The 26,419-nt window shown below is 39.5% G+C and overlaps 2 protein-coding genes across 7 annotated transcripts; both read right to left on the reverse strand.

Annotated features, from left to right (window-relative positions):
• Nucleotides 1-214: 214 nt before the first annotated feature.
• LOC113122986 (protein FAM237A-like) lies at nt 215-1,923 on the reverse strand. The gene is made up of 2 exons (XM_026294698.1): nt 1,551-1,923; nt 215-336 (listed from the first exon to the last, which is right to left on the reverse strand). Exons 1-2 carry the CDS (start codon nt 1,921-1,923, stop codon nt 215-217), a joined length of 495 nt encoding a protein of 164 aa, XP_026150483.1.
• Nucleotides 1,924-3,743: 1,820 nt separating this feature from the next.
• Nucleotides 3,744-25,813, reverse strand: adam23b (ADAM metallopeptidase domain 23b). 6 transcript variants are annotated; one of them, XM_026295672.2, is made up of 27 exons: nt 25,671-25,813; nt 24,751-25,136; nt 23,898-24,115; nt 23,311-23,387; nt 19,594-19,657; nt 18,658-18,740; nt 18,455-18,518; nt 17,861-17,924; nt 17,338-17,405; nt 17,074-17,139; nt 16,744-16,812; nt 15,590-15,756; nt 14,882-14,966; nt 14,699-14,786; nt 13,915-13,966; nt 12,333-12,432; nt 12,162-12,233; nt 11,992-12,078; nt 11,818-11,898; nt 11,669-11,719; nt 11,448-11,511; nt 11,210-11,315; nt 10,247-10,366; nt 9,894-10,062; nt 9,005-9,116; nt 7,565-7,655; nt 3,744-5,555 (listed from the first exon to the last, which is right to left on the reverse strand). In XM_026295672.2, the coding sequence occupies exons 2-27, from the start codon at nt 24,824-24,826 to the stop codon at nt 5,510-5,512; spliced, it is 2,340 nt and encodes a 779-aa protein (XP_026151457.1). In that variant the 5' UTR covers nt 24,827-25,136; nt 25,671-25,813; the 3' UTR covers nt 3,744-5,509. The 6 variants fall into 6 exon arrangements, 5 of the variants coding, with proteins under 5 accessions (XP_026151457.1, XP_026151456.1, XP_026151460.1 ...); XM_026295671.2 differs by having other exon boundaries at nt 17,852-17,924; XR_003294968.1 differs by lacking the exon at nt 3,744-5,555 and adding an exon at nt 9,666-9,719 and having other exon boundaries at nt 7,642-7,655; nt 17,852-17,924.
• Between the last annotated feature and the right edge of the window lie 606 nt (nt 25,814-26,419).

Below are 26,419 nucleotides of genomic sequence, written 5' to 3' on the forward strand. Positions count from 1 at the left end.
AACGAAAAGGGAATCTTCTGATAATTTTTCATACATTGGCACGTAAAAACATTACTTTGAGGGGACATGTCACAAAATGCCAGGGCATATAGTCAGACATAGTTCAAACGAAGGCTTTAATAATAAAGTAAATGTCTTTGCAAACCTGGCTTTAGTCAAAGCTACTCAGCATTTCACCAAAATGTGGTCAGAAACTATAAGTCTCAGTATTTTACTAGAAGTAGTGTGAGTTTGATTTGGGTTTGATCTTCAGGGCCTTGATGCGTCCTCTGTGTCTCACTCTAACACTGAGCCATGCCCGAGAGTTTACTCCTGAGCTGTTGAACCTGAAGGACTCTGTAAAGAACACACACACACACACACACACACACTAAAGGCAGTGCAAGATAAGATACAGTATTAACAGAAAAATAACATTTTTATTCTATAAAAACATTGACAGAAACACTTAGATAAAGGTAATAGATTCTGTCCAGATAACTTTTAAAGCACCGCAGTAAAATAATCTGTATTCACAATTAGCAGTAACACTAGGAAATATCTGATTCAGATGTGAGGTAGACAGAGATCATGGATGGATAGTCTGGTATGAAATAGATCACATGTTTCAAACTCAGAGCAAAGTGGCATCTCAGATTAGAGTTTGATCATTTCAAACGTTTTCATGACACATGTACTTTGTGTTAAAATGTACATATTTAAAAAATATCTTTTTGTGTGGACATTTTTACAGCATAATGACTTTTACTTTTGTAAATATGGAATTGGATTTATTATGTTATTATGTTTGATATTTCGTATGTGCAGGATGTGTGTGTAGTCCCAAATTCACTGCAGCTACTGGAACAAAGGAACTCAATGTGTTTATCTTATTTCATTTGTAAAAGATGTCATAAATGTCCACATCAATGAAGGTTCAAAATAGACTTGAATTCTGGAATATTTTATTGTATTATATTGTCTATTGTAATACTTGTGCTGTGTGTGGATGAGATAAAAAATATTTCAGCACATTGAGAACAAAAATTACTCACTGTGCCCTGAAAAACGTCTTTAGGACCAATTAGTCTTAGTAGTAATCGCTCAGCATTTTGAACTTGCGGCTGGTCAAGCAAATTAATTCCAAGTTCAGGTTTTGAATGTAAGCTCTATAACCCGGAACAGCTAAACCGTCAAATAAATGTACTAAAGTGCAGCACGGGTAGATTATATGAGCTGTCATATATAAGTCAAACACAGTTTCCCTTTCCTTCCTGATATAATGAGGCTCTGTAATGAGTTCACATTGTGTATTCATAAATAAATGAATTAAAGGTGTATGAAGGAAGGGATCAGCTGCTGCTGTCTCTTAATAACATGACCCTTTGTGTGTGTGTGTGTGTGTGTGTGTGTGTGTGTTAACACCTTGTTTTAGGGTTAAGGTTAGAGTTAGGTTTGGCTCTGGGTCAGGGTTGAGGTTGGGTATTTAGTTGTGATAGTTAAGGTAAAGGTGAGGGTAAGGGAATGCGTTGAGTGTCCTCACAAAGATAGAAAAATTGTCTAACACTTACTGTCGGTGATGAGGGAGTGTACAGCGGTGATGTGCCTCCGTCCCAGGCCGTGACTCCTGGAGAGCACGCAGTCCACATAGATGTCCCAGAAGAGCCCGGCCAGGTCCCAGAACAGCGCCGTGTGCTTGCTGTTGTCTGACGACCTGAGAAACACCATCAGGTCCCAGAAGGCGGGCACCGTGTCAGCGATCCTGGGGGAGCGCATCTCCAGCAGCAGCGCCGAGGAGGAGTCCCAGCACTGAGGGTTCGCACGGTGGGCCGTCAGCGGGTCCACCTGACCCGGCTTCTGGCCCTGCAGAGGCACGACGCACATGTAGCTCAGCGCAAACACTAACACTTTGGCCGAGTTTGTGTTCAACAGCGCTGAGACCATCTGCGGAGAAAACAACAGGTCAGCTGTTGATATATTGATCAATTCAATTAAATAGTCTTTAAGATGCTATAGGGCCTAAATCAGGTTCTACATACTGAAAAAAGAAACCAGTCCACATCCTTTAATGACATCGCAGAAGCTTAATAATAACTTTTTTGTAGAAACTTAAAAGTTAACAATCCAAACATGCATGTTGGGCCTGAAATCAAACAGAAAATGGAATCTAGGCCAATATAGTCTAGAAAGAATAACATAAACTAACCTGGTTGGACTAGTTGTCAGTAAAATAATGTACTTACCACTAAAGCTGCATGGGCACACTACCAAGACTATTGTGTAGATTGGAGTTTGAAAAATATCTGTAGGTCTTAAATGACGTCAGTGCCTCCCTCCTTTGCGAGCTGAGTTGGGTTACAGCTTGTCACGTTTTGAATGTGTTTATATCTGTTTATTTGGTTTGTTTGTTTGTTTTTTATATTGTATACTGTCTTATTTTCTTATTTGTAGCAGCAAAACTGCTGAGCTGTCCCCTGAAAGGTGGAAAACGTTTATTAAAACGAAGAAACATTGTTGTTTAATGAACATGTGTTTTAAAATAAAGCACATTTATAAGGTTTGCTATGCACACATAATAGTCACTATTTCCTCCAGCTCAAATAGTTGTCAAATATTTTTTTCTGTCAGTGAACTTATAACTTTAGCTCTACACGCCAAAACCAAAGTCCTCCTTCTGTGAAAAAATGTTTTGTTCAACTAAAGCTGATACTGTAAAGCTCAACTTCTCAGTCCTTTGCATTAAGAAAACCTTTTTTTTTTTTGTTGTTGTCGTTCAAACAACCTGTCTATGGTCTTATGTATTACACAATCTTAATTCATATCCTTAAGGCAATATGGCATTTTGTACTTAATGTATACCTACGACCAAGTTTCTGTTCTAGATAAAAAGCCAGCAGGAAACATATGCATCTGCCCTCAGACTCTTTGGGTGGTTCTCCTTTCTGTAAAAACAAGCTGAGCAATGAATGATGTTTCAGAGAGTGTTGCACCGTAACATTTCTATGCTTTTACTGAAATGTCACAATGCATACCTGATCACAAATGTAATTACTTTCACAGTCAGGGGTCAACACTAAATGTACCGGGTGAGTTTCGTATTCAGTCATTCATTCTTGTGATGATGCAAAGAAGCTGACTTTACATTGATTTCTGCTGCAAAGACTAAATTATAACTTTTAAATGAATCCCATTTTCATATTCGTATTGGAACACAAAACGTAATGGTGGGATGCTTCTAGACAGGAAGAGTGGCAGTAAAGTACAAATTATTTTTATGTAAATTGTTTAGTGAGTGTCGTGAAGAAAAAACATTTCTAAGACAGGTCCACCCTTAGTTGCCAGGGTGTGCATGGAAGGATTGTGGAGCAGCTCACATAATTTTTTTTTTTTTAATGAGAAATTGAATGACAATTTTAAAAAAGTAAGAAAACATCAGCTAAAGCTCATAATTTACCTTTAGCTGTCACTTTCCTCATGTTTAGTCTTGTTAAAGAATAATAATCCTACTGTATAGCAACTTTTACTCAGTTAAATGAATAGTTAGAAGTTTCTTTAGTGTTAGGTGAGAAGATAATTAGTACTGTCATATCTGCCCATTTGAAGAGCTACACTCAATTAGCTTATCGCTAAAGACTGAGAACAGAGAAAACATGATTAACTGTATATATTATACCTTGTTTCAACTGTACAAGATGTTTAGGAAAGTGGGGTTGGGGTAGATAAAATCAGGTCAAGGATTAGACAAAACAAAGGGAGCAGCTCAGTTAAAATTTGTCAATAGTTTATTTATTGTTTCAACTGTACATGATGCAGTGAGAGAGGGACACCAGACAAAGAGTAACATGGAAAATTACAACAATGCCAGTGCTATGGCAGCACCTGGAACACACCAACTATCAGCTGGACTGGAAATAATAGCCCTGCACAAAGAAACTGTTCAGGCCTCAATATGTACAGGCACCATACAGTGTGTTTGTGTGTATGTGTGTGAATACAAATATCAGATTGGATGAAAAACACACAAAAATGATTTTCAGTTCCACAGACGTAAAAGAGTGCTCTCTCACTTTTCACTGGAAATATTAACTCAGTTGTTTTTTAAAATTCTTTTGTCCATTCATAATTTGAGTACGTTGAAGCGAAAAGAAACGAGACGTGGAAGTGGCCAGATACAAAAGATCAGATGATTAGCAGAGGTTTTTTTTTTTGTAATTCCATGTCTACACTGATATCATTACTACCCATACGTTTGTGCAATATCTCTCTTTGCATAGTAAATAAAAGTTTAATTTTTTTGTTGTTGACATGCACCTATCATTTGTAGCATATTTTTCTTGCGGGTTTTGGGGACTCCGATATAGAATTGTAAGCCCACTATAGTGATTGCATGCAGCGTTACCAATAGAGCTGAACTTGAGTTCTACTATGAGTTTATGAGAGCAAAAGGCTAAGCCAGTGTAGTGGGTGTCATTGAGAACGTTAAGTGAGACCTGGCTGGACAGGTGAGCGCCCACATGGACAGACTACATGCCCTCAGCAGTAGGAGAGGCACCTCTGGCTGCCTGCAGAGGGGAAAGTGCTCTGTGTTCAACAACATCCATATGTTCAGGTGATTGGTTCTTTGGCTTTTGAGTCACGGTTGAAGATACTAGTGGGGGAAATCTTGTGACATTACTCTGAACTCCTTTTGAATCCCTCTAGAATGGGCATGTTTTTGACACTGCAGCGGCATTGTCCTCCTAAGTGAATGTAAGCTTTGAGCTTTGTCCAGACAAAAACAGTAGGTTGTGCAGCTTGCAAATACAATTTTGGCCCAAATCATAATTGCAGTTTTTAATAACATAGCCAAAAACACCCTTTATACAACATGCTAAGATAAAAAAAAGCAGTTGATGTTCTTGTAAAATATGTTAATTCCAAACTTGAGCTCCTTATTTATGTACAGTTTGTGTGTGCATTCACAATGTGGTCTGCACTGCCCTTATGGGTCCTCACATGCAGCCTCCTTTTATGATCTACAGCACTTAAACTTGAATTATAGGAGCTTGAACCGGCTTTCCGCTGGGTTTGGTTTTTAGAGAGGCTATTGCCTCCAATTGATAATTTGTTTTTTTTTTTCTCTTTGTATGTTTTTGCAGTATATTCAGAGCTTTCATAGCCATGCAGAGCCCTGTAAAAAAGGCTCTTCATGCCAGGAGGCCAGCAAGCAGCACGCTTTGTGCGGATAATCATGCCAGGTGAAAGACTGGTGTGGATTCCACCTGAACGCCTGTGCACTGGCACTAAAGGATGAGAGAGGAGCTCAGTCACTCGAAAGATCAGGGTGGGTGGAGTTGTTACATGGGTGAGGTTGAGTTGAAAAGGCTGCATTTCTAATGTCACTACAATGGAATTTGTTAAAACGTCCACTATGTCTTTTTCAAGTAAATCTAATGTCAAAGATCAGCAGCAATAAGTGCAGTCCAGCTGTCAGGTAGCCAACTAAGAAAGCCTTGGAGGAGTCCTTCTGTGTTTGCCATCTTTCCTTGGGTTAAATGGCTGTGGCGTTAGGGTCATATCGCCGTTTCTTCACATTTCTTATGAGGAAACAAGAAAGAGAAGTCAGTATTTGCGATAACGTTTGTTAGACAGCTAGTGCAGCCCAGACAAGCAATCAGACAGTTTACAGTACTACTCATAAAAAATGCTGCAAATCATTCTTTAACTTAATTTTATAGTCACAGAAATGAAACGAATTTGAAGACTTCTTAGATCAAAATGCTGAAAACACTGAAGTGAGGGAAGGCTGGTCCATGTTGGCCAGTTTGACCTTGATTGCAAAGACAGTCAGAAGCATTTATATTCACAGAAGAGAATAAAGTTTAAAATTATGTACAGTATACAAAACTATTCTAAGGCATGACCCAATCCATTAAAGTTTTTTTTTTTTTTTTTTTGCGGTGTATTCAGCATTGGACAGATGAAAACATAAGCCCAGTTTATTGAACAAAAGGACAATAAATTCTACTTACTCAAACAGTAATAGTTGAATAAGTGTGAATACAGAATATAAACATCTTCTGATGCCTTTTTGCAGACAAGTGCCCACGGGCTTGTGCGTGCAACATCAGTTTACAAGGTGAAAAAGTGTAAGAGAGATGTCTCATTACCAGTTTTGATGGGAAAGACATTAGTTCCACTCAAAACATAACCGTCTGGGAGGAAAGAGCTAACATAAAATATAATGTATAAAGGAAGGAAAGATGAGACATAAACAACAACCACAGCAGCAGCAGCAGCAGCGGCAACGATAACTACTACCACAACAGTGAGACAAAAACAAATACAACACCAGGAGTGATGCATAACCTCCCCGTACTGTGGCTTGTTGTGGGGCTTCTATCACTCTGTCATGCACCTGTTCCAATAGTAGGCCAGTTGAAGGTGGCACTATTGCTGTGCAAGGTTCATGCAGTGGAATGCGCCGTGTCTGTACCAGGTCTGTGAAGCAGGCAGCAATGGCAGCTGGTGTGGGCGGGTCCAAGAGTCCTGCTCTGCTCTAGGGCGGAGCCTGGCCTTCCAGGTGGGTGTGACCAGCCATGGCACAAAGGCTGCAGCCAACAAAAACGTCCTGGCTTCTGTCTGTCTCTGTCTCTCTCTCTCTCTCTCTCTCACTCTCTCTCTCTCTCTGTCGCTCTCACCACTCCATTTAAAGTCTCATCCTCAAACAGTAATGAACTGAGAAAAAGATCATGGAAGTGATGAGAGCACGACAACCCTGGACCATTTCACTCTGGGTTTGGCTCAGCCTTTGTGCAATGAACTGATCTCCTCAAAACTGACAAGTCAACATGCAGAATAGTTTATTGCTTTTTTTTCTTCCTTTTCTGTTGTGGTGACAACCATGGTGCTTTGCTAAACTGGCATGCTTCGGTGGCTGCAGGACTGTATTTTTCATAATCTCCTTAGGCCTATTTAGATTAATATGTGTAACACCCCTGTTGCTCAAGACAGCAGGCTAATCAGTACTGGACTGGAATTTATTAAACATAATTTATTGTACGATAAAGTACACTGAAGTACATTTCCTGGCTACACAGAGATCTGTTAGAAGCCTATCTTTATATTTCAAAGGGAAAGTAAGATTTTAACATACAAACATATACAATTTTTAAAAAATTATTTGGTTATAAAAGTATTTTCCCCTGTTTATGGGAAATCTCTGTTAGTAGATCCTTCACTGAACATGCATGTCAAGCAGTGAGCTCTGCTCATCCAACCAGTTTGAAGTTCTGCTACAGATACATAGACTGCAGTGTCTCACCAAATCATGACTCACACATTTATCTACAACTTCAACATCATCCACATCCTCTTTATGAAATAAACAGGAGTGCATGCTGAATTAAGCTGAGGATTTCAGATACATGTTATGTATCTTTGTCTCAGTGTTTACATACTTTTAATAAAGACTAGTCAATATATTTTTTTGTTTGTATGTTGTCCATCCCGGGGTCCATTCTGTAGCAGGAGCTCAAACCCTGATGTCTAAAAGCAGCAGGGATGCTAGAGTTAGAGCAGGAGAGGCATGCGGCGTGTTGCTTACTTAAAGCCCCATCCAGTCCCCCCCAGCACTATGGCAGCCACAAGGATGGCTCCGGCGATGGAGCCTATTATTAGATTGGTGGCACTAGGACCTGTAAAGGGTTATGGGGAAAAAGACATGAGTTTCTATACTCACTTACTGTACCAATGACATATAACTATACAATGATGATTTCACATTGAACAGAAAACATAACCATAGGTATACTATTACAGTAAAATGACTGAATCTGAAAATATATTTTGCATGCTTCTCAGCCCCCTTTACTGTGTAATGTAACTATAATGAAGTAGAGGCCCTGGGAATATTTACATTTATCTGGTGTCAGTTGAGGTAGAGATCTGTGGTCTGTTTGAGCAGAAGACTAGACCCTGGGCATCCATCACAATAAATGTTTAATTAAACAGAGATTGACAGCTGATATGTATATGTGGCCTGCAGCATGAGCAGCAGAAATTTTTTTTTTTAGGGGTCCCAGTCACCACACAGCCTACCACTGACTGACAAGCCAGGTCACTAACTGGACACTTCTCAGGACTGTTTTCCATCTAAATGCCCCACATGCCCCAGAAAGGAGAGGATCACAGGAGCAACCACATAACGACTAAGAATAAGAGAAAGAAAAGGGACTAGAGAGGAAGAAGGAGGATGGAGAAAAAGGCTTGTAGTAATGGGGAACAACAGGAAGTGGCAGGAGAGGAGGAAGAGGAGGAGGAGGCAGGGGGAATCCATCAATCACACAACACTGAAAACATCCAATCACATGACAATTATATGGTCATCACCAACACACAAGATAACACAAAGCCACCGGGACGCACAAACGGGCTCAGGCCGGCTCACGAGACCGCCCGCACACTGAGGCACCACTATGAGAAGAAGAGCTGTGAAAGGGTTAAAGATGCTTACTCTATTCCCCACCCTGTGCCTCCAAAAATCACCCCCAGGGCCAGAATGGTCCCTGCTACTGCCCCTATCAGCCTGTTAGTGGCCACGCTCACTGTGCAGAGGGAAAAGGAGCATTATTACCACCCGTTCAAAAACAAACAGCAGGCTTCTGCTTCAGAGTCATGGTTGAAGTGACACAGTTTCCTCTGTGACACTTCTCACCCCCTTAACCACCTCCCATTCTCCCATGTAGGAAAAGCATCAGGTATAAAACTAAACTGTGTGTTCATATCTTCTTCTCAATCAAAACAAATGCAAAACTGCTGTTATATTCACCTTCGGTCCCCATTTTACATGGAAACTCTTTATAACATCTAGCAACTCACATCTAAGAGTCTGTTCTGTCTCAGGTCTAGCGGTGTCACTGAGGATGACATTGCAGTACTGCAGAACAAAATATACAGCATACACTCAAATGTCAATGTGAATCTTGACTGAATTAAATAAGTGCATTCGATCAGATGCCAGAGGTCGAAAAAGATGGAAACCAACCCTTGGGTCCTTCATCCTGAGTGGCCTCAGATTCTTTCGGCGGGTCAGGCATGCTACAGTCTGTTCCTGCCCAGGTGGTATCGCACGTGCATGTTGCTTCATTGTTGCACACCTGTTTGGATAAGAGAGATGTAAGTGGAACATTAGAGCTTTAAATAAAGGTGCTGACACATCTGAGGAATTTTTGGAAACTAACCCCATTGGTAACACAGACAGAAACTCAGGGTTTAGCATCAAATGTGATGATATGATTTCTCATATCCTGCTTATTATCAAATGTTTTATGTCACTAGATTATATATGTTATATACAATAAATATATCCAGCTCAAAAAGTCACCATCAACCATACAACATTTACAGTGTAAAACCTCACAGTGCAAAATCAGATAAGAATGAAAAACAAAAATCTCTATAATTTAACAAAAAACTGACATGTTTATGTAAGTTAAGCTGTTGAGGCAACATTTACACCAATTGGCTATTTGGTCAGAGGAAAGCTTTTCTTCTAGACATTTTGCAATTTGTAGAAACCACCTGTGGCAAGTAGCTCCACACCCTTTAGCCGCCACAATCACACGAGTTTTTCAGTGATTCTGTTTGCGTGGCATCAGAGCAGAACTAACCATTTGAGATCTGGCAAAAATCCACTGAGAACTGACCTTAGATCTTCAAAGTCCAGTCAAATATTGTACGTGTCGGAACGAATCAGTGACCTGATGACAAAGTTTAAGTAGAATTTCACATTTACAGAAGATAAAAGATAATTTTGTGTGATGAATTTGCTGGAATGAAGTTCGGGTAAAACTTGTTATACAGATGTCCACTGAGCTTTGTCAGGCCACAAGGAGGGAAGTGTAAATTGTGGGTAAATGTACACCAAGACTCACCCCATGGGCAGAGCACACCTGTCCATTAGGTCCACTGGGACAGGTACTCATGTTGAGTAACTGGATGGGCAGACACTTGTGGTCAAGGCACATCATTGACGGCCCACAGGGAGTCCCATCCTCCACGTAGCCTAAATCAGTCTCATCATCCAAGAGGACATGGCCACCACTGACGAAAGGTTGGAGGGAAGCAAAAGTGGGAGGAGAAGCATGATTATGCATAGAAGGATGGAATAAAAACTAATACAAGGAAAACTGCTATAACTGTGGCAGGAATGGGAGCACTGATTCCAATCGTACAGGTTTCTGGGACCTGTACAATTGTGCTATAATACTATAGTAAACGTGTTCACCTGCAGTCAACCAGTCTGCCTTGATGGTTGAAGGTGGTGGGGGTAATATCTCCTTTCATCACTCCGATGCGTGGGCTGCGACCAATGTTGGCACACAAAAGGTAACCACAGAACACATCACTGTAAAAGACAAGAAAAGGATTTCAGATGCCAGTGTTCCACTTAAAGACTTTTAAGACTTTTCAGGTATTGCCCACTCTATCACTACATTTACACCCCAACTTAGGACCCATCTCTTTGCAGGTCCTTTAGATTATTGACATAACAAAATGATTACTTTCATTTCAGTTCGGTCTTGACCTGTTTATTTTGATTTCAATTAGTACATTTATTAGGCTCTAGCATATTCCCATGACCCTAAATAGGAATAAGCGGGTAAAAATAATGGATGAAAGGATATTTACATTATTTGTTTTTCTGTAAAACACCTTAAACAGTTGTTTTTAAATGTGTTCTATAGATAAACTGACTTGTGTTACTTGAAGTCACCATCATAGCAAGCAATTACATTTACATATAGCATACAGCAACAAAAAACTCTTACAAAACCTCCAACTCCAACAGATTGCACTAAACCTTTCTAGCTATTTTATGTATGTAAAATAGATAACTGTATGTGCGTTGTGTAAGTCACTTTAGACAATGCACTAGTGTGCATGATGCATAAAATCAAAGGAAACGAGGAGGAGGAAAACCATTTCTGGAGTATAATTTAGGTGAACAACTTTCACTTGAACTGAATAGCTGCCATCTCAGGCTTCGGTATCCAGTTCTTAAAATACACTGAATGAAAGGACAATATTCTTGTAAATAATGAGCCATATATTGTCTTCTATTTATTGCTTCCAACTAAGTTGAAACTTCACCCCAGTCAGTAATAAAAGAGCAGAAGGAAGGACAAAACCTAGAGTCTGTGAAAGAGAAAGAGGGATAATAATTTATTAGTGTTTCTTTGAAGCTCACTGTTTGCTACACTGGATCCATCTGTCTCCATCTTTTCCACAGTTGCCCTTCTCTGAGCCCTCTGTGTTCAGCTTCTCATAGCAGAACTTCTCTGAGCCTCCAGCCTCTGAAGAAAAGACAGAAAGTGTGAAGTCCACATCTAACAATTCTATCCTTTTCACACAGTATATCTGTGTAGTTCTACTCTGATTCTGTCACTAATAAGAGCTAATGTGAACCAAAGGAGTAATAAACTTACTTGTCCCCCAGATGTATTTACACTGGTTCTCTCTGGTTTTGCACTCTCCATTGTAACAGCGACCCTTCAGATAATAAGAGAAAGACAAAAAATAATTAAATTAAATAATAAAATTATAAATCAATCATTCAATCAATCAATCAATCAATCAATCAATCAATCAATCAATCAATCAATCAATCAATCAATCAATCAATCTCCAGTGACAACTGTCAACATACCTGGTTAACCTGGCAGAGGTAACCATCTTGTTTATGAAGGTTGGGAGGGCACTGCAAAAAGGGATAAACACGTGACTTAACCTTTTGCAAAGCATGACAGCGATTAACAATATGAAACAAAAAAATGTGACATTGCTACACAAGAACACCTGTCCAGAGTCACCAGAGCAGGTCTCTGAGATATCACAGTCGTTCACAGCATAGCGGCAACTGTAACCCCGTGGATAGAACTGGCAAGAAAAATAGAGAAGTGAAGTTGAATTTACAGTTTCAGAAACAAATATTTTCTACTGTGGGACTTTAGAAAAAGATCAAGCTCATACTAGACATGTGTTATTGCAGCACGGGCCATCACTGCAGTGTGCCCCATTGGCAAGAGAACACTTCTTGCAGCATTCTTTATAGCACTCCTGAAAATAAAGACGTACAGAGCTTTGTTCATTTGAACAAAGATGACAATAAAAAAAAAGATGCCACTTAAAAAAAAACTCACTGCTCTCGCACCGCAGTCACACTCCTCTCCCACTTCTACAAATCCATTCCCACATTCTGTTGCCTGGAACAGCTGCCAAACGACAACAAAGTGTATAGGATATAGAAAACATTTAGGATTATTGAGAATAGTTGTATCATGCAGAATGGGATGGAGTGGTTAGTTTCTAACCTTGGTTGGTCTGTTAAACAGACATGAGCCTCCACCTTTCAAGAGGAACTCTTTGTAGTCTGAGATGCTGCATTTGGAGAATTTCCGTGGATGTTGAACCCTGACGAGAAAGAACACCAGGTGAGATTGTAAACAGATTCTTCTTCTGTTGAGCTACTGAAAACCCTAATGTTTTTTTCACTTTAAAATATTAATGTCTAGTTAGCACTGTTGCCTCACTGCAAGAAGGTCGTGGGTTCGCAACCCGGCCTTTCTGTGTGGAGTTTGCATGCTCTCCCTGTGCTTGTGTGGGTTTTCTCCAGGTACTCTGGTTTCCTCCCACAGTCCAAAAACATGTATGTCAGGTTGATTGGTGACTCTAAATTGCCCATAGGAGTGAGTGTGAGTGTGTGAGGTTGTTTGTCTCTATGTGGCCCTGTGATGGACTGGTGACCTGTCCAGGGTGGACCCCTGCCTTTCACCCAGAGAGAGCTGGGATAGGCTCCAGCTGATCCCTGTGACCCTAAATAGGAATAAGTGGGTATAGATAATGGATGGATGGATATTAATGTTTAACATTACAAGGGAGAAGGCTGCAGGACTTTCAGGGTTAATATTCTGGAGGAAGCAGTTTCATTCATGGTACTGTAGCTAATTAACTGAAATGGAAACTGATATAAGAAATTCATGAACAGATAAACATAAGAGGAAGGGGAAGTTTTAAGTTTGCATTAACTGGAGAATGGGAATTTTGGAAACAAAGGCCAGTCTCTAATAAAGTGCATCTTGGTTCTTTCTAAATAAAGACCCCAGGCAGTATTTAAAATATTATATTGCCCATTTGCAATCTGTGATGGATGGACTCTATATGCTTTAATTTTAATATTGGTTAAATTTCACTTCCAAAGAAATTCATTAATTAAATTAAGGTTTATCTATCTATCTATCTATCTATCTATCTATCTATCTATCTATCTATATGACAATGATTAAAAAGTGGTGAAAAAACACTATGAAATCTTTCATGTCCCCTGTCAAAAAAATCAATCAGCAGTTGAACAAACACTACAGATTGTAATTATACCTGGCCATACTGTACATTCTGTATCTAACATGTGCAAATAGAGTCTATAATTTGTATTGTATTGTTTCACTGACTGAATACACTACAAAACAAAAAGGATGACATTGGATAGGGCATATGAATTATTGAAATAATGTTAAAATGAAACACAGAGTTTAAAAAATGAACATTTAAATACTAGCCCTGCAATGTAACAGTCTGAAAACATAATCTCAGCATCAGAAACACATATCAAATGCACATAAATTAGCATCTGTAATTGTTTTCAGGTTGGGAGTGTGAGTGTACTTTAATAGTTGCAAGGACTATTTTAAGCATAATTCTGTCATTTGGACATTTTGGTTGGTCTTCACTTTTTCAGAATTAGGTTTATTATTATTATTTTCTGTGATGGACTGGCAACCTGTCCAGGGCGTACCTGTTAGGGTTGGGGTAAGGAGCTATGGAAAGTATTATGCCAATGAGTATACTTGCAATTTTATTATGACAGAACTCTGTGTGTGTGTGTCTCAGATTTACCCAGTGTCCTCCATTATACAGCCAGTCCATGAGTCAGTACAACCACATTCCTCTGCAAACAGGAAAGAGAAAGAAAACAAGTGCAATTGTCACACCGTATACTGCAGTTTTCTTTAGTCAAAGGTTATTCATGTCAAACCACAGGCCTCTCAGTGGAAAGTGTTACTGAAAGCTATTTTCTACCAAACATAAAAAATAGGGAAAAAAGTACAACAGATGTTTCAGTGCAAGATATCTCAGCACCTAAGATTACATAACATTCATTTAGTTGACACTTTTGACCAAAATTGCTAACAACTAAGAGTGTGTTTTGTGGTACAGCACAAATGATTAGAATTTTGCTTCTGGGTTTATTCTGCAGATAAAAGACATGCGTAAGCATCAGTTGGCAAGCTGTCTGCAAAGTGTAGCCTGCAAAGGTTGCTGTGCAGCCCCTTGAGGCAAATTTGTGATTTATGATATTGGGAGATAAAAACAAATTCTGACATGACTTGAATCACTTGCTATTAAGCCTGCAGTCAAAGATAGGCAGTGAATATGCTGACGTTCATTCCACCAGAGTGACACTAGGAGAAAGAAGAGCTTTGACTAAAATGAGCAACCACCAGGCCGTTAATAAACCTAAAAGTAGCTGCATAATTCAATATGACTGTGGGTGAGTGGAAAATTTTTCTTATATGTAATTTGAATGACCTTAATGTTGTGATCTTGGCTCTGAGTAGGCAACCTTCCCTATCTCTCATTTATTCTAGCTGTGAGAAAACAAGATGTGTTTTATGTGTACTTCTCTTGGACGCCGGGTCCCACTGGATGCCCAGATTCTGTGCCAGGCTCTGGGATAGAGACGCTGCCATGGACCAGGTGGTGCCATACTGCAGGCAGAACAGAGACCGGAGATTATTCACCTGCAGTAACACTCTGTGACACGTGTATAGAGAGGTACTGGATGTTAGACAGCAACTCTAACCTCATTGACCCCTACTCCATGGCTTAGAGAACACATGCCTCCAAAGTATGCTGCACTACTTCTGCGGTAGTGGAAGGTCACATTTCTATCAGAATAATGAATGACAAGGAGATCAGCAACAGATGAACAATATAAACATCACAGAGGGTCAAGTCAGTCAAAGTGAGCCTAGCCCCTTATCTAACATATATTTTCATTGCTGCAGAAACTATTATTTCAAATACAAGTAGCTGCAATTGCAAGTCATGTGTACAGATATGAGAGCACCATGAACTTAAAGAGGTACAAAGTTCAAAGTGTGGCTCAAGCTACATAAAAAATTAAATTACCTAAATTCTAGGTACAGCCAAGTTAAAAAGGCTCATTTTATGCAACTGTACTGCAACCAGACTTTTGATCTCAGAATTGGTTGTAGAAAATACAATTTCACCTTCACGAAGAACAAACAACAAAGATAATACAGTTATGAGATGAGAGAGCAAAAACTATTTAAATAAAAAATATACATTGTGGATTATCTGACTATTATATTTAACTTAAACATAGATGGATGGCTTGGTTCTTTCAAGTACGCGTTTTTATTCATTATTTGCTGTTTGTGTTTTCATATTCTAACAAAGTAATTGTCCATCAGCACATTGGAAACCATAAAACTGTAAATGCTGCACTAAAGGGTAACAGAAGATTTTATTTAGATAAAGAACTTACGAGAAGAGGTGCACAGCGTCGGCGTGATGCTTGATGTTCTGCTGGCGGTACTTGGAGAAATCTCGCAGCATTTCCAGTGGCCTTACACTGATGGGGATCTGATCCTTGTCTGTCCAGATCTCCACAGCAACAAGCACCACACGTGTATGTAGTTGCTCTTTGAAGATCTGCCATTGAAACATGCAGGAAGAAAGACAGAGAGAAGCAGGGACAGACAGAAGCAACAGCACAGGGAGAGGAGAACAACACTGGGTGTAAATTTGGATCTCCTCTGTGTGCAGCACACTGGGAGCAGGGAGGAACACGGTGAGGGTTAAGGCACATAGCAAGCACAGAGAGCTAACACCAGTGCAATAACATGGCAAGTATGGGGCTGAATAAACATCTAAGAAATTGGTTATAACAAAAATGCATATTGCAGGACTATATTCTGAACTGAGAATCAAGTTGCACTACGATGTGCTTCTGTAGCAAATACACTGCCTAAACGTGAGCAAAATGTTCAGTTCATTGGCTGTGTGAGGTTATCAGTAATGCACAGATCATTGGTTTAAGCTACATGCTAACATCAGCATGGTAACATGCTTACAATAACAATGTGAATCTGTTGATGTTTGGCAAGTATAACTATGATCGTCATATTAACTTAGCATATAAGCATGTTAACATTTGCATTTTACCACTAGACTATATTGTTTTCAGGCATTTAGTTTACTGGACAACGTAAAATGTTGATATGCTTGTGGCAAAAGTGGAAAAGTAAGTCATTAGGATCCATGCTCTGGAACATAATTGCCTGTACCAGATTTTTTGCCAACCCATTGTGTAGGTATAGAGATAAACTGCCGGACATCTCAAAACTATGACCTGATGACAGCACTGAACGTAAAAGTCATGGGACTGCCAAAATGATCAGGACTCTTCCTCTGACGATCATGAATGTCTGTACAATATTTCATAGTAATCTACCATGTAAAGTACCTTCTGAGATATATTTTATCATATACCAAAGTCTTGGGCAAACTAACAAACTGACACTGGCATCCTTCATGTGTAGCTAACAAAAAACTAACTGTTTCTATGTACATCTTAAAATGAACCTGAAATGAAAGCATAAGTACATTTCTCAAAGGGGAACTCGGGAGTTTACTCACAGCATCCACAAGATTCACCACCGCCTTAGCAAAATTCCTTGTGTGTGCCTTGGTCTTGTGTCGTTTATACTGCAAGCACAAAAATAACACAAACCAAAACAATCAAAAAAAAAAAACAACAAAAAAACGAGGAGAGGACAAATAAACTGCAGTGATTTGTTGTTGAAAATTCAATTGTATGCTACATTCAATAACACTGCTCCCTCTTGTGGGAAAAAAGCTAAATGGTAATTGGTTTTAAAGATATATAATAAAGTACTAGTTACACAGTAGGACAAGATGAAAAAAAGTCATGCATTTGTTGTTATTGCTTTCAGTTAGAACACATACCATACTGTGGTCGCTGACAACCATGAGCTCTAAATACTTCATCTCCTCAAATATACTCCGAGGCATCTGCAAATCAACACCAGAAACAATCACCCATGATCAGATTGTTCCAAACACATATTTTAGAGTCCCAGTAACACCGCAAGTTTGACAATGTTAATTGTTATAAAGTTATTACTTTGAACTCTTTGTTACATAACTCAAAAGGCGGGTGAACCAAAATTTGTTGCATTGCTTCAGAGAGACATGAAACCATAGACTTACAGCACGCTTTTTCCTGCGCTTCAGCCAGGACAAATCATCAAGCTCTGAAAAGAGCTGCTCCTTCCCCTCTGTGAACACACAAAAACACTGACACTTAAACATCCAGCAACTTTGGTATGCTTATTTGACAGGTTATGGTCCACTATGTGTTTTTCTTATTAAATGTTTTACTTACAAATTCCTAAACTATTACTCACTGTTTCCCACTGTATTAAATCAAATATTCCAGATAAGAATGGAGACATGAAACTTGGTACAAGGAGCAACTTGTAATCTCATGCTTTGCTTTGATTCTTTGAGTCTTTCAGTTTCTGACTAAAGAACTTCATATTATATAAAATGTCCATTTGTATCAGCCATTAAAATAATGTTTTCTTGACTAGTAAAAGGGCAAATGTCCATTGCTACAGCCCAAATCCAAGAGGAAGGTCATGTCAGGATAACCGGAGGTGTGGCAGGGGTCAGAGGTGAAGGACTGATTGAAGAGCTTATGTAAGATGATCAAAGACCTTACCCTGTTTACCTGAATCATTGTTCCAGTGAAGAGAGGCTGATCTTTTTAGAATATGAGGCCTGGCAGCTGTATCCTGCAGGAGTGAGACAAACAAGAGTTGAGAAGTGAAGTGGAGCTGTGACAGGCAGGCACTGGTGCCGATGAGGCAGTGCGTACTATAGAATCTGATAAGTAGGATTAAACATAGTTAAATTTGCGTTGTGAATCAATGCATACAGCTTAGCACAACAAATTATAAAATCAACTAACTAAACAGTGTCCAAACAGACTATTCAAAGACATAAGTTAATTTACTAAGCTACAGGCTGCCAAACATACATTATTATGTTATATTATGTCGTTTCATTGTTTGTTTGTGTTTTATGCTCTGTTTTCTTATTTTGCACAAATGACGAGCAACTTGCTTCAGCCATAGCTGTTGTAAGGGGCTATACAAATAAAGTTTGATTGATTGATTGATAGTCAACTCCTTCCTTTAAAAACAAGAGTGTCCTTGGAATACTTAGGATATCCTCAGTACGTGTGGTGGAAGTGATAAAGGAGCAGGGGGAAAAATCACTTCTGTGATGCTTGTTTTGGTTCTCAGCAACAGGAATAACTTACGATTGAATGAGTTTGGTGTAAAGGCTCAATTAGATACACATAGACTCCATCATCAAACATCCCACTGCCGGGCAGAGAAAGAAGAAATGGGAGAGAAACCAGTCGATACTGAGTCAATAAGAGCTGAGGAGCAGAGATGATCTGTGCATCCACAGATATTGTGAACACAGTGAGGATTACACACAACTCTGCTGTTCACTTACTGCAGCCCGTTGCAGGTAGATAAGGCCACGTGGGAGTTATCGCTCCCTCTCACCTCGCCGTGGTAGTAACAGTGTTCTCCGCCCTGAGGGAAGAAGACACAGTGCAAATGCAGCATCACAGAAAACCATGGCTATAAAAAGAAGCCTTACTAGCAACACAACACACAAAACTGAAAGATCTCTCATATTAAATGGTGAGTACTGCTACAACAGCGAATCATATTCACCATTACATAGTGAATATCTACACCTATCTGTATATCTATATATGTGACACTTCGGCCCATATGTGTGTTATTTTTTCAGTGATGCAGCAGCTTGTCTCACAGATGTCTGCACCACTGCAGGGGGCTCAGTCTATGTTTGTTAAGGTGTGGAGCTAATACATTGCAAGGACCTGGCACTATCTGTGTCTCTACTGTCAGACCCAGGGTGAACAGAGGACATCTTCCTCCCCCACCCCCCCATCTCCCGTCTCTCCCTCTCGCTGTCTCTCACCCATCCCACGCTGCACTGATACTGCAGAGTGCTTTCTCTCCCCCATCACGTGACCAGAGCTTCAGCAAGGGGCTGCAGGGGAGCAAAACCCTGCTGATTCAGCTACAGTATAGCCAGCCCAACCCTCTGCCTGAATCAGCAGCAGCAGGAACCAGCTCTCACCCCAACCCGTTTTCTTTCCTCCCTCTGTATGTGTTGACAATAAAAGAGAACAAGGAAACTAATTTACAGAAAACCAACACTCACATCTGTTCCCGTCTTTTGTTTCAAAATTTACTTCCTAAAGTAAGCTAAAGAATATTTGTGCCTTTTGTTTTACTAACAATGTTCATGACTGTACAAAACAAAAACAGCAGAACACAATGTTCCATCTAAAGGAAAAAAGAACATATCTCAAATAAGAAAGAACATTTTTATCACGACTAGACATAAAGTTACCTTTGATAGAACAGGTTTGCCCCCTTCGTAGTGGATTTCAACATAATCTGAAGACAGCAAGTCACTGAAAAAGAAAAAAACAGAGACTGCAGTTGGTTAGGGTGGAGGCACATGGTGCAGTGACAACAAAACACATAACAGCCTGTATGCCTTTTCTTTTACTGACTCACATATTGTGGTTTTAAACACGTGGTGAGGGCTGCTCTGGCTGCTATTTAAACGAGAACACTTATCACCACAGTGGCTGGATTAGCCAGCACAAACACTCCCAAGGCACCTCAAAAGTGCTAAGTATATGTTAAAGTTAGTTAAATGTTGCCTGTCCGGAAGAATAATTAGTATGTATATACTTCTGAGGGCAATTAGTTATAATTGCAAAAAGCTGCATAAACAAAACACCATTTGATACAATTTAAAATGTCAAAAACATGCAAATAATTTCTGTCATAATACGATGCAAAATAGAATCTGGGGCACAGTTACTCATTAAGTTTACAAAGTTATCAAAGAAAACATAACACCATTATCTGAAAATAACCTCTTACATGAACCGTTCTTCCTCAAAAGTCCCCAGATTACATCACTGGTTGAGAAACAGTACATATAACAGGAACAGAAACAATTAACTATGTCTGAGAGCTGCCAATGAGACCTAATGTCATAAACAGATGTGAGGCCTTGGCTTCACCTTGAACACAGCAGTCCTACCGGCAGTTCCCGCTGTCTGAGTCAGCATCCCTTACCATTATACACATTCAATCTGTTAGCTGACAGCTGATTTCAAGAAGCTGCAATTTCTGCTACAATAGCGCTTTTGCTTTTTTTTTTTTTTTGAGTAACCTTGCAAATCAAAAACATCGTCCTTTCTGAGGACATGTAGCAGTGGCCCAGCAGAAGAAAAAAACATGGAAGTGACAAATCTGCCTTGTGATACAAGCAGTATGACAGTTTTGAGTGATGCTCAGCAGAATGTGAGCAGAAAATGCATTATTATGAGGAAGGTTGAGGCATGGCTGACATCTGTATGAGATTCCAGAGTAAATGGCTATTTTTAGCTTGACAGATGAGGAGGGAGAGGAGGGTGGGTCACATCAGAGTGTAGTGGTGTTTGCATGGGAGTATGTGTGTGTAAGTGGATATGTGGGCAGTACTGCTAAGCAAAGAGGAGTAAAACAATGGAATGTAAGTGTCTTGAGATGTATGTGTCTGTGTGAGAGCGGTGAAGGTATCTGGAGACCAAGAGAAGGGAGTCCTGTGCTGAGAGCTCTGAGTCCATAACAAGTGCCACAATGCAGCAGCAGCAGAAAAAAAAAAATGAGTCAGAGGGGAGGTAGAGAGGGAGGACCACAGAAAGTGCAGGGGGTTCTTACATCTGGTGCCCGATCACATGCAACTCTGAATCCTGTCATGACGTGCTGTTTAAAACTCTATCATATCACTGAGCCAAAATAAGACACTCTGGAATAGGCTTAACAGCACTAAAACATTTTGTGGAAAAATAGCAGAGAAAGAACTGAAGTTCATTTCAAGGATGTTTCTAATGCCATTAATGTGAAACTACATAAAAATTATCATGTTTCCATCAATATAAGATCGATATTAAGTAAAATACAGTAAGAGGTGAGGAGATAAAGTAGCACCCACTGGCAGGTTGCAGACCTATCTATATTTAGATCAGTACTGTCACAGCTACAACACCAAGCAGAATTTAAACCCCTGTTCTCACACTAAAAAAGGCACACGCTGAAGTTAGCTCATGTAGCTTATAGATAACCTACAGTACAAGCAAACAGCTGGGAACCAAGGTCACACTTTCAAGCCTCTTTACTGCTGTAAAGAGTTGATTTTGTATTATGTAGTGATTCCTAAATGTCTGACAATGTATAAGAAAACATCTGTGAACTGTGATGTGTCTGTAGGTCTTCTGTGAGATTGTACAAAATGGGAATGAGATAAGAAACAGGACAAGAAGCATGTGTCCAATTCTCCATGTCTCCATGTGTGCTATGTGTCATGTCACTGAGAAAGCACACTAATACACAATATAGACACATACGTATTTTGACAGATGACAGAAGGATATACGGAATATAATAAAAACAAAGATAAACAGAAGATGTCATGGGAGATAATGACACTCATGCTGGTCTTCATGATACATGTGAATCGGCCATTTACTAAAAGAGACTGCTGAAAGCTGCTGAAATTGACACTTTTTCAGCCTCTACACTGGCACTGAATGAATGTTCAAATTACTATAAAATGGCAGATTTTTCAGAGTTGCAGCAAAACCTCATACAGTTACTGTGCATTTCAAAATATGCAACAGGACAACCCGCATGCTAAAGCTTTGCATTTTTTTTTTCCAAAAGTGATACGATTATGCTTTAAACTGGCATGGAATGACAGCATTTGATAACAATAACAATAAGTTTACTGTAAGCTATAAATATAAATACCAATGGCACTGTCAGAAAAGTGGCAGCTGTTAACCAAACATTGTGTACCAGTACACAGACTGACTATCCAAAAACACAAACATCTAGTGCCACTCAGACATCTGGACAATACAAATGTACTGTCTTTTATTACAGAATCCAGCTTTAAATCCCATTAAAGGACCTGAAATTCAATCACCAATTCTAAGTCCTTGTATACATGCACATTAAGCTTTCACATGTAGACCAGCTACTTAGTCAGGAGAGTAAATCAATATCATTGAGTGTCCAGAACCTTATGTCTCTGAATGGGACAGTGATCACAGACCACAGAACAGCCTGTACTCATTTTGATGGAAGGCAAGCGTCATCAAAAAATTCAGAAAATCATTCTGTTAAAATAGTTTACCTGTGTGTGCAATCTGGCATTAAAATGACTCTGTAAAACAGCACTGGACGATTCAGATAGTTTACTTGATTAGGTTATTCTTGACTGGTCCTGCATTACTGACTAGTCCGACACATAACATTACATATTTATTATAAACAACAGACAAACCAAAATAGCAATCAAGTGTTTTCATTTTGGTTTTAACAATGACACATACTACTTACAGGAGGCATGTGATCTTTTGACACTTAAAATTAATAATGGTTTAGTTAATCTTTATTCCACCTTGTACTGGTTGTGTAATGTCATCAACAACATATACTCTGTTAATATACACATTTACGTATATATTAATATCCTGCTGTTGAGTCTTACACTGGTTTTTGATCATATTTTTGTATGACAATAATATTATTAATAATTTACCTCTCCTCATTCGTCACCATGACCATGTTTTTTTTCCTTCTCAATCAGCTCCTATTGATTTTATTATTTTAATTTCTTGCAGTTTATTATTCCCATATCACACACCTTACAGTGCACAGAAATCCAACATTAAGACACCCTTAAAATAACTAAGACGGACCTGCATTAAGAAATACAGCTTAAATCACTGCTTTCCTAACATTTTTACTATGGTATTTTCTATATCCGTAATGTGTCAACATGGATCTGCGGTGGCAGGGATGCTTGGTCAGGTTTACTCAGCCTCTCTTTAACCTCAGGATGACTCAAGATACTGATATTACACATTAAAATCAAAATTGTTGAGAGAGATATACAAATACCAATTTAGTTGAGTTAAACCCAACTTTAGCAGACTGCTATCGTTGTTGACCGAAATGGCTATATCTTAACTATAAAGCTGACTGTTTGAAGAGGACTTACGTGTTCAGCGTTAGATCTAGAACAAATCTGGAGCCAAATGCCTCTAACTGGAAACTGGCTTGGGCTAGGTGGACTGCCTGCAAAGGAGAAAAGAGTAGTCACTGCAGATGATGGCAGCTTGCAAGGCATAAGGTAGATTGTATCAGTCCACAGAGCAAAAACTCTCCAGGGTCTACCTTGAACATTATTAACAACATAGAGTATACATAACAGATCTGGTGCATAAATGACAGATGGTAATGTACAGAGGGATCAGTGGAAGAAAGGCTTTTTTCAGCATGGTCATTCTGGCATCATTCCAGTTGCTGAAGACACATAAAGCATGTCCATTACTGATCTCTGTGTGCCTGTGTGTGTTGTTATCTTTGCTTTATCTGAAACACTGCAGTAAAATGGCATTATAGTCAAGATTAAGGCTTAACACAACCCATAATATGGACTTATATCTTCAAAACCATTACCACACAGCACCCTATTAAGAGACCGGACACACTAGCTATTGATCACAACAGTGCTCCTATAAAGTAACTTTTCATCACATCCCATTTTAAATCTCCCGTATCCACCCTTCCTCTGTGCTGGCTTACCTGGCCCTCTGTGGCTTGATGCTTGACCCGGGTGTCGAGATCATGGTAGGTACTCTCCGATTCCTCGTTTAGGTAGTATATTAATCGTGAGGGGTAGGTGATCACATGCTCTACTGCATAGTGTGTTGTGTTGTCTGTAGCAGATGCTGCAGTTGCCTGTTGCTTCAGCAGTGCTGGCACTGCGTCCCTCTCAACCTTGTCCTCTACTCCTTGAGAAACTGCAACATAATTCCCATCGAATAAACGTAAAAATACACAGCTGGATTAGCTGTCATCCTGTATTCATTAAACACATTAATAATACTGAAGCAAGTGGTCATTCACTAGCCTTTTTTTTTGTAATTCTTCAAGACAGCCTTCACTAAGCTTGGTGACTGACAGCTGCATATGGCAGTAAGCTGATATACAGAATAAAAATGACTTTAATTTCATTTAAAGCTACTTTTTATGTCCTTTTTGCCAAAGTGAAAAACTCTGCAGCAGACAGATAAATGTAATTTTCATTATGCAATACTTGAATCCAAACTGCCTTAGATAATAACAGCTGCTAATATCATACACTTGGCTAAAAAATGAGCCCTGGAGTCTGTTAATACAAACATAGCAACCATCCAGAATAAAGGGAACTATTTAATATAAGCTGAACAAAAGATGCTGAGACGCTGTAGTCTACCCTCATGCACCATCACGGTGAAGACGCCGTATATTAAATGTAATAATTCCCTTCCTTTTTGGTGATTAAAACGCGATGATGTGCAGCAGCGGCACATCTTCGGAGCTCATACAGTGACAGGTGTAGCCCATTGAATTGGATCCAAGTGATCAAAAGCAAGCAAGCTATTGCTATACGTACCGAATGACGCTAGTGATGGATGAAGCCAGGGCGACAGGATGCTGACGAGCAAAGTGGCCAGAAATATCAAATGCATGATTCATATTTGATAGCTGAAATATCTCAGTATCAACACAACAACGCAGTGAATAGCTTGCGGCCCATCGTGGCAGGGGAAGTGCCGTGCAGCGGGGCTTTCTTCATGGATCCGGGAGGCACCGGGATGCTGCAGCAGTAGCTGCTGAAGAGGAGGAGGAGGAAGAGGCGCAGGAGGAGGAGGGGAGGTGGGGGGAGTCGAAAGAAGGCGGTGGCCAGGCAACTACTGGAAGTCTACCAGCAGACTCCTCCTCGATGAGCACAAAGATGTCCTCCATCCTCCCCCCTTGGTCCACACAGGACTATGTTTACTATGATTATAAGGAAAACACACCAAAAATATACAAAAATAACTAAATTATCATAAAGATTGATTAATATAATACAGTAAATGAACCGAGCTTTAATTGGTTTAATGTTTTAGTTTTTGTAATAATAAAGCTATAATACAGATGAAGTCTCTGCTCAGCAGTATTGGCATATAAGGATTTATCTTTAAATTCAATGTGTCCACTCTTCAGTGGCAGAATCTTTTGAGTGTTTTTATAGCAATACCAGGCTGTATGTTCTTCACATGTATACCATATATATATTGAAGTAGAAGAGGAATATAATAAGAATTCATGTCACTCGCCATACACCGCTGCAAGGTGGTTTAATGTATCATATTGTACAAGGTAATCATATGTAAAATCTTGATATTCAACATAAGTACTAATAGCTGAGAAATAAATAGCCTATATCATAGTAAAAAGAATATTTGAAAATGTATATTTATTACTACTATAATAGTAAACACATGAGTAATTGATTAGAAAATACATCCATCCATCATCTATACTCACTTATTCCTATTTAGGGTCACAGGGATCTGCTGGAGCCTATCCCAGCTCTCTTTGGGTGAAAGGCAGAGGTACACCCTGGACAGGTCACCAGTCCATCACAGGGCTAGAAAATACATGCCAGACAAAATAGTTTACAGTTGTCCTAATAAATGTCTTTACAGACTAACATTTTAGTAATGATGTTTCTTATCACTACCATAAAACGGATTTCAGTGTGACGGCTGAGCAAATAAATACAACATGAAGAAATTAGTACTTTTTGAATCTGATGCCAGCTTGTTGAAAGAGTAAGTGAGGAAATGCACTTCTGTGTGTTTTGATGACTGCTCCATTAAGGTTCTTTAAAAGTCCCAGTGGGGATACTTTCAGTGCCCTCTTCAGTTAGTCTCTTTATGAGATAGCAGAAAGGAAGACGGTGACAGGGGCCCTGGACAATAATCAGTGCATGGCATGACTTCCAGATTTGCAGAGCTACTGCATGATGTGACAATCTCCCCTCCCCAGGGATGAAAGATCCACAGAAGGATCTTTGGGTCACTGGAGATCCAGACAGCTTAGATAAGTCCTGAGGCCGTCTGGCTATGTTATGAAACTAAAAGAGTAAGCAGCAGAGTCGACTATCTAAGTTTTTGTTATCTCCACCTGCAACAGATTGAAAAAAAAAAACCCACTTCTGTTGTTGACAAGTTTATTAGCATGTAATATCCATTTGCAACAAAATGTCAGGTTAAATTATCTGGTGCCATATA

Source organism: Mastacembelus armatus, chromosome 21 (assembly GCF_900324485.2).
Source record: "Mastacembelus armatus chromosome 21, fMasArm1.2, whole genome shotgun sequence".
Lineage (NCBI taxonomy): Eukaryota > Metazoa > Chordata > Actinopteri > Synbranchiformes > Mastacembelidae > Mastacembelus > Mastacembelus armatus.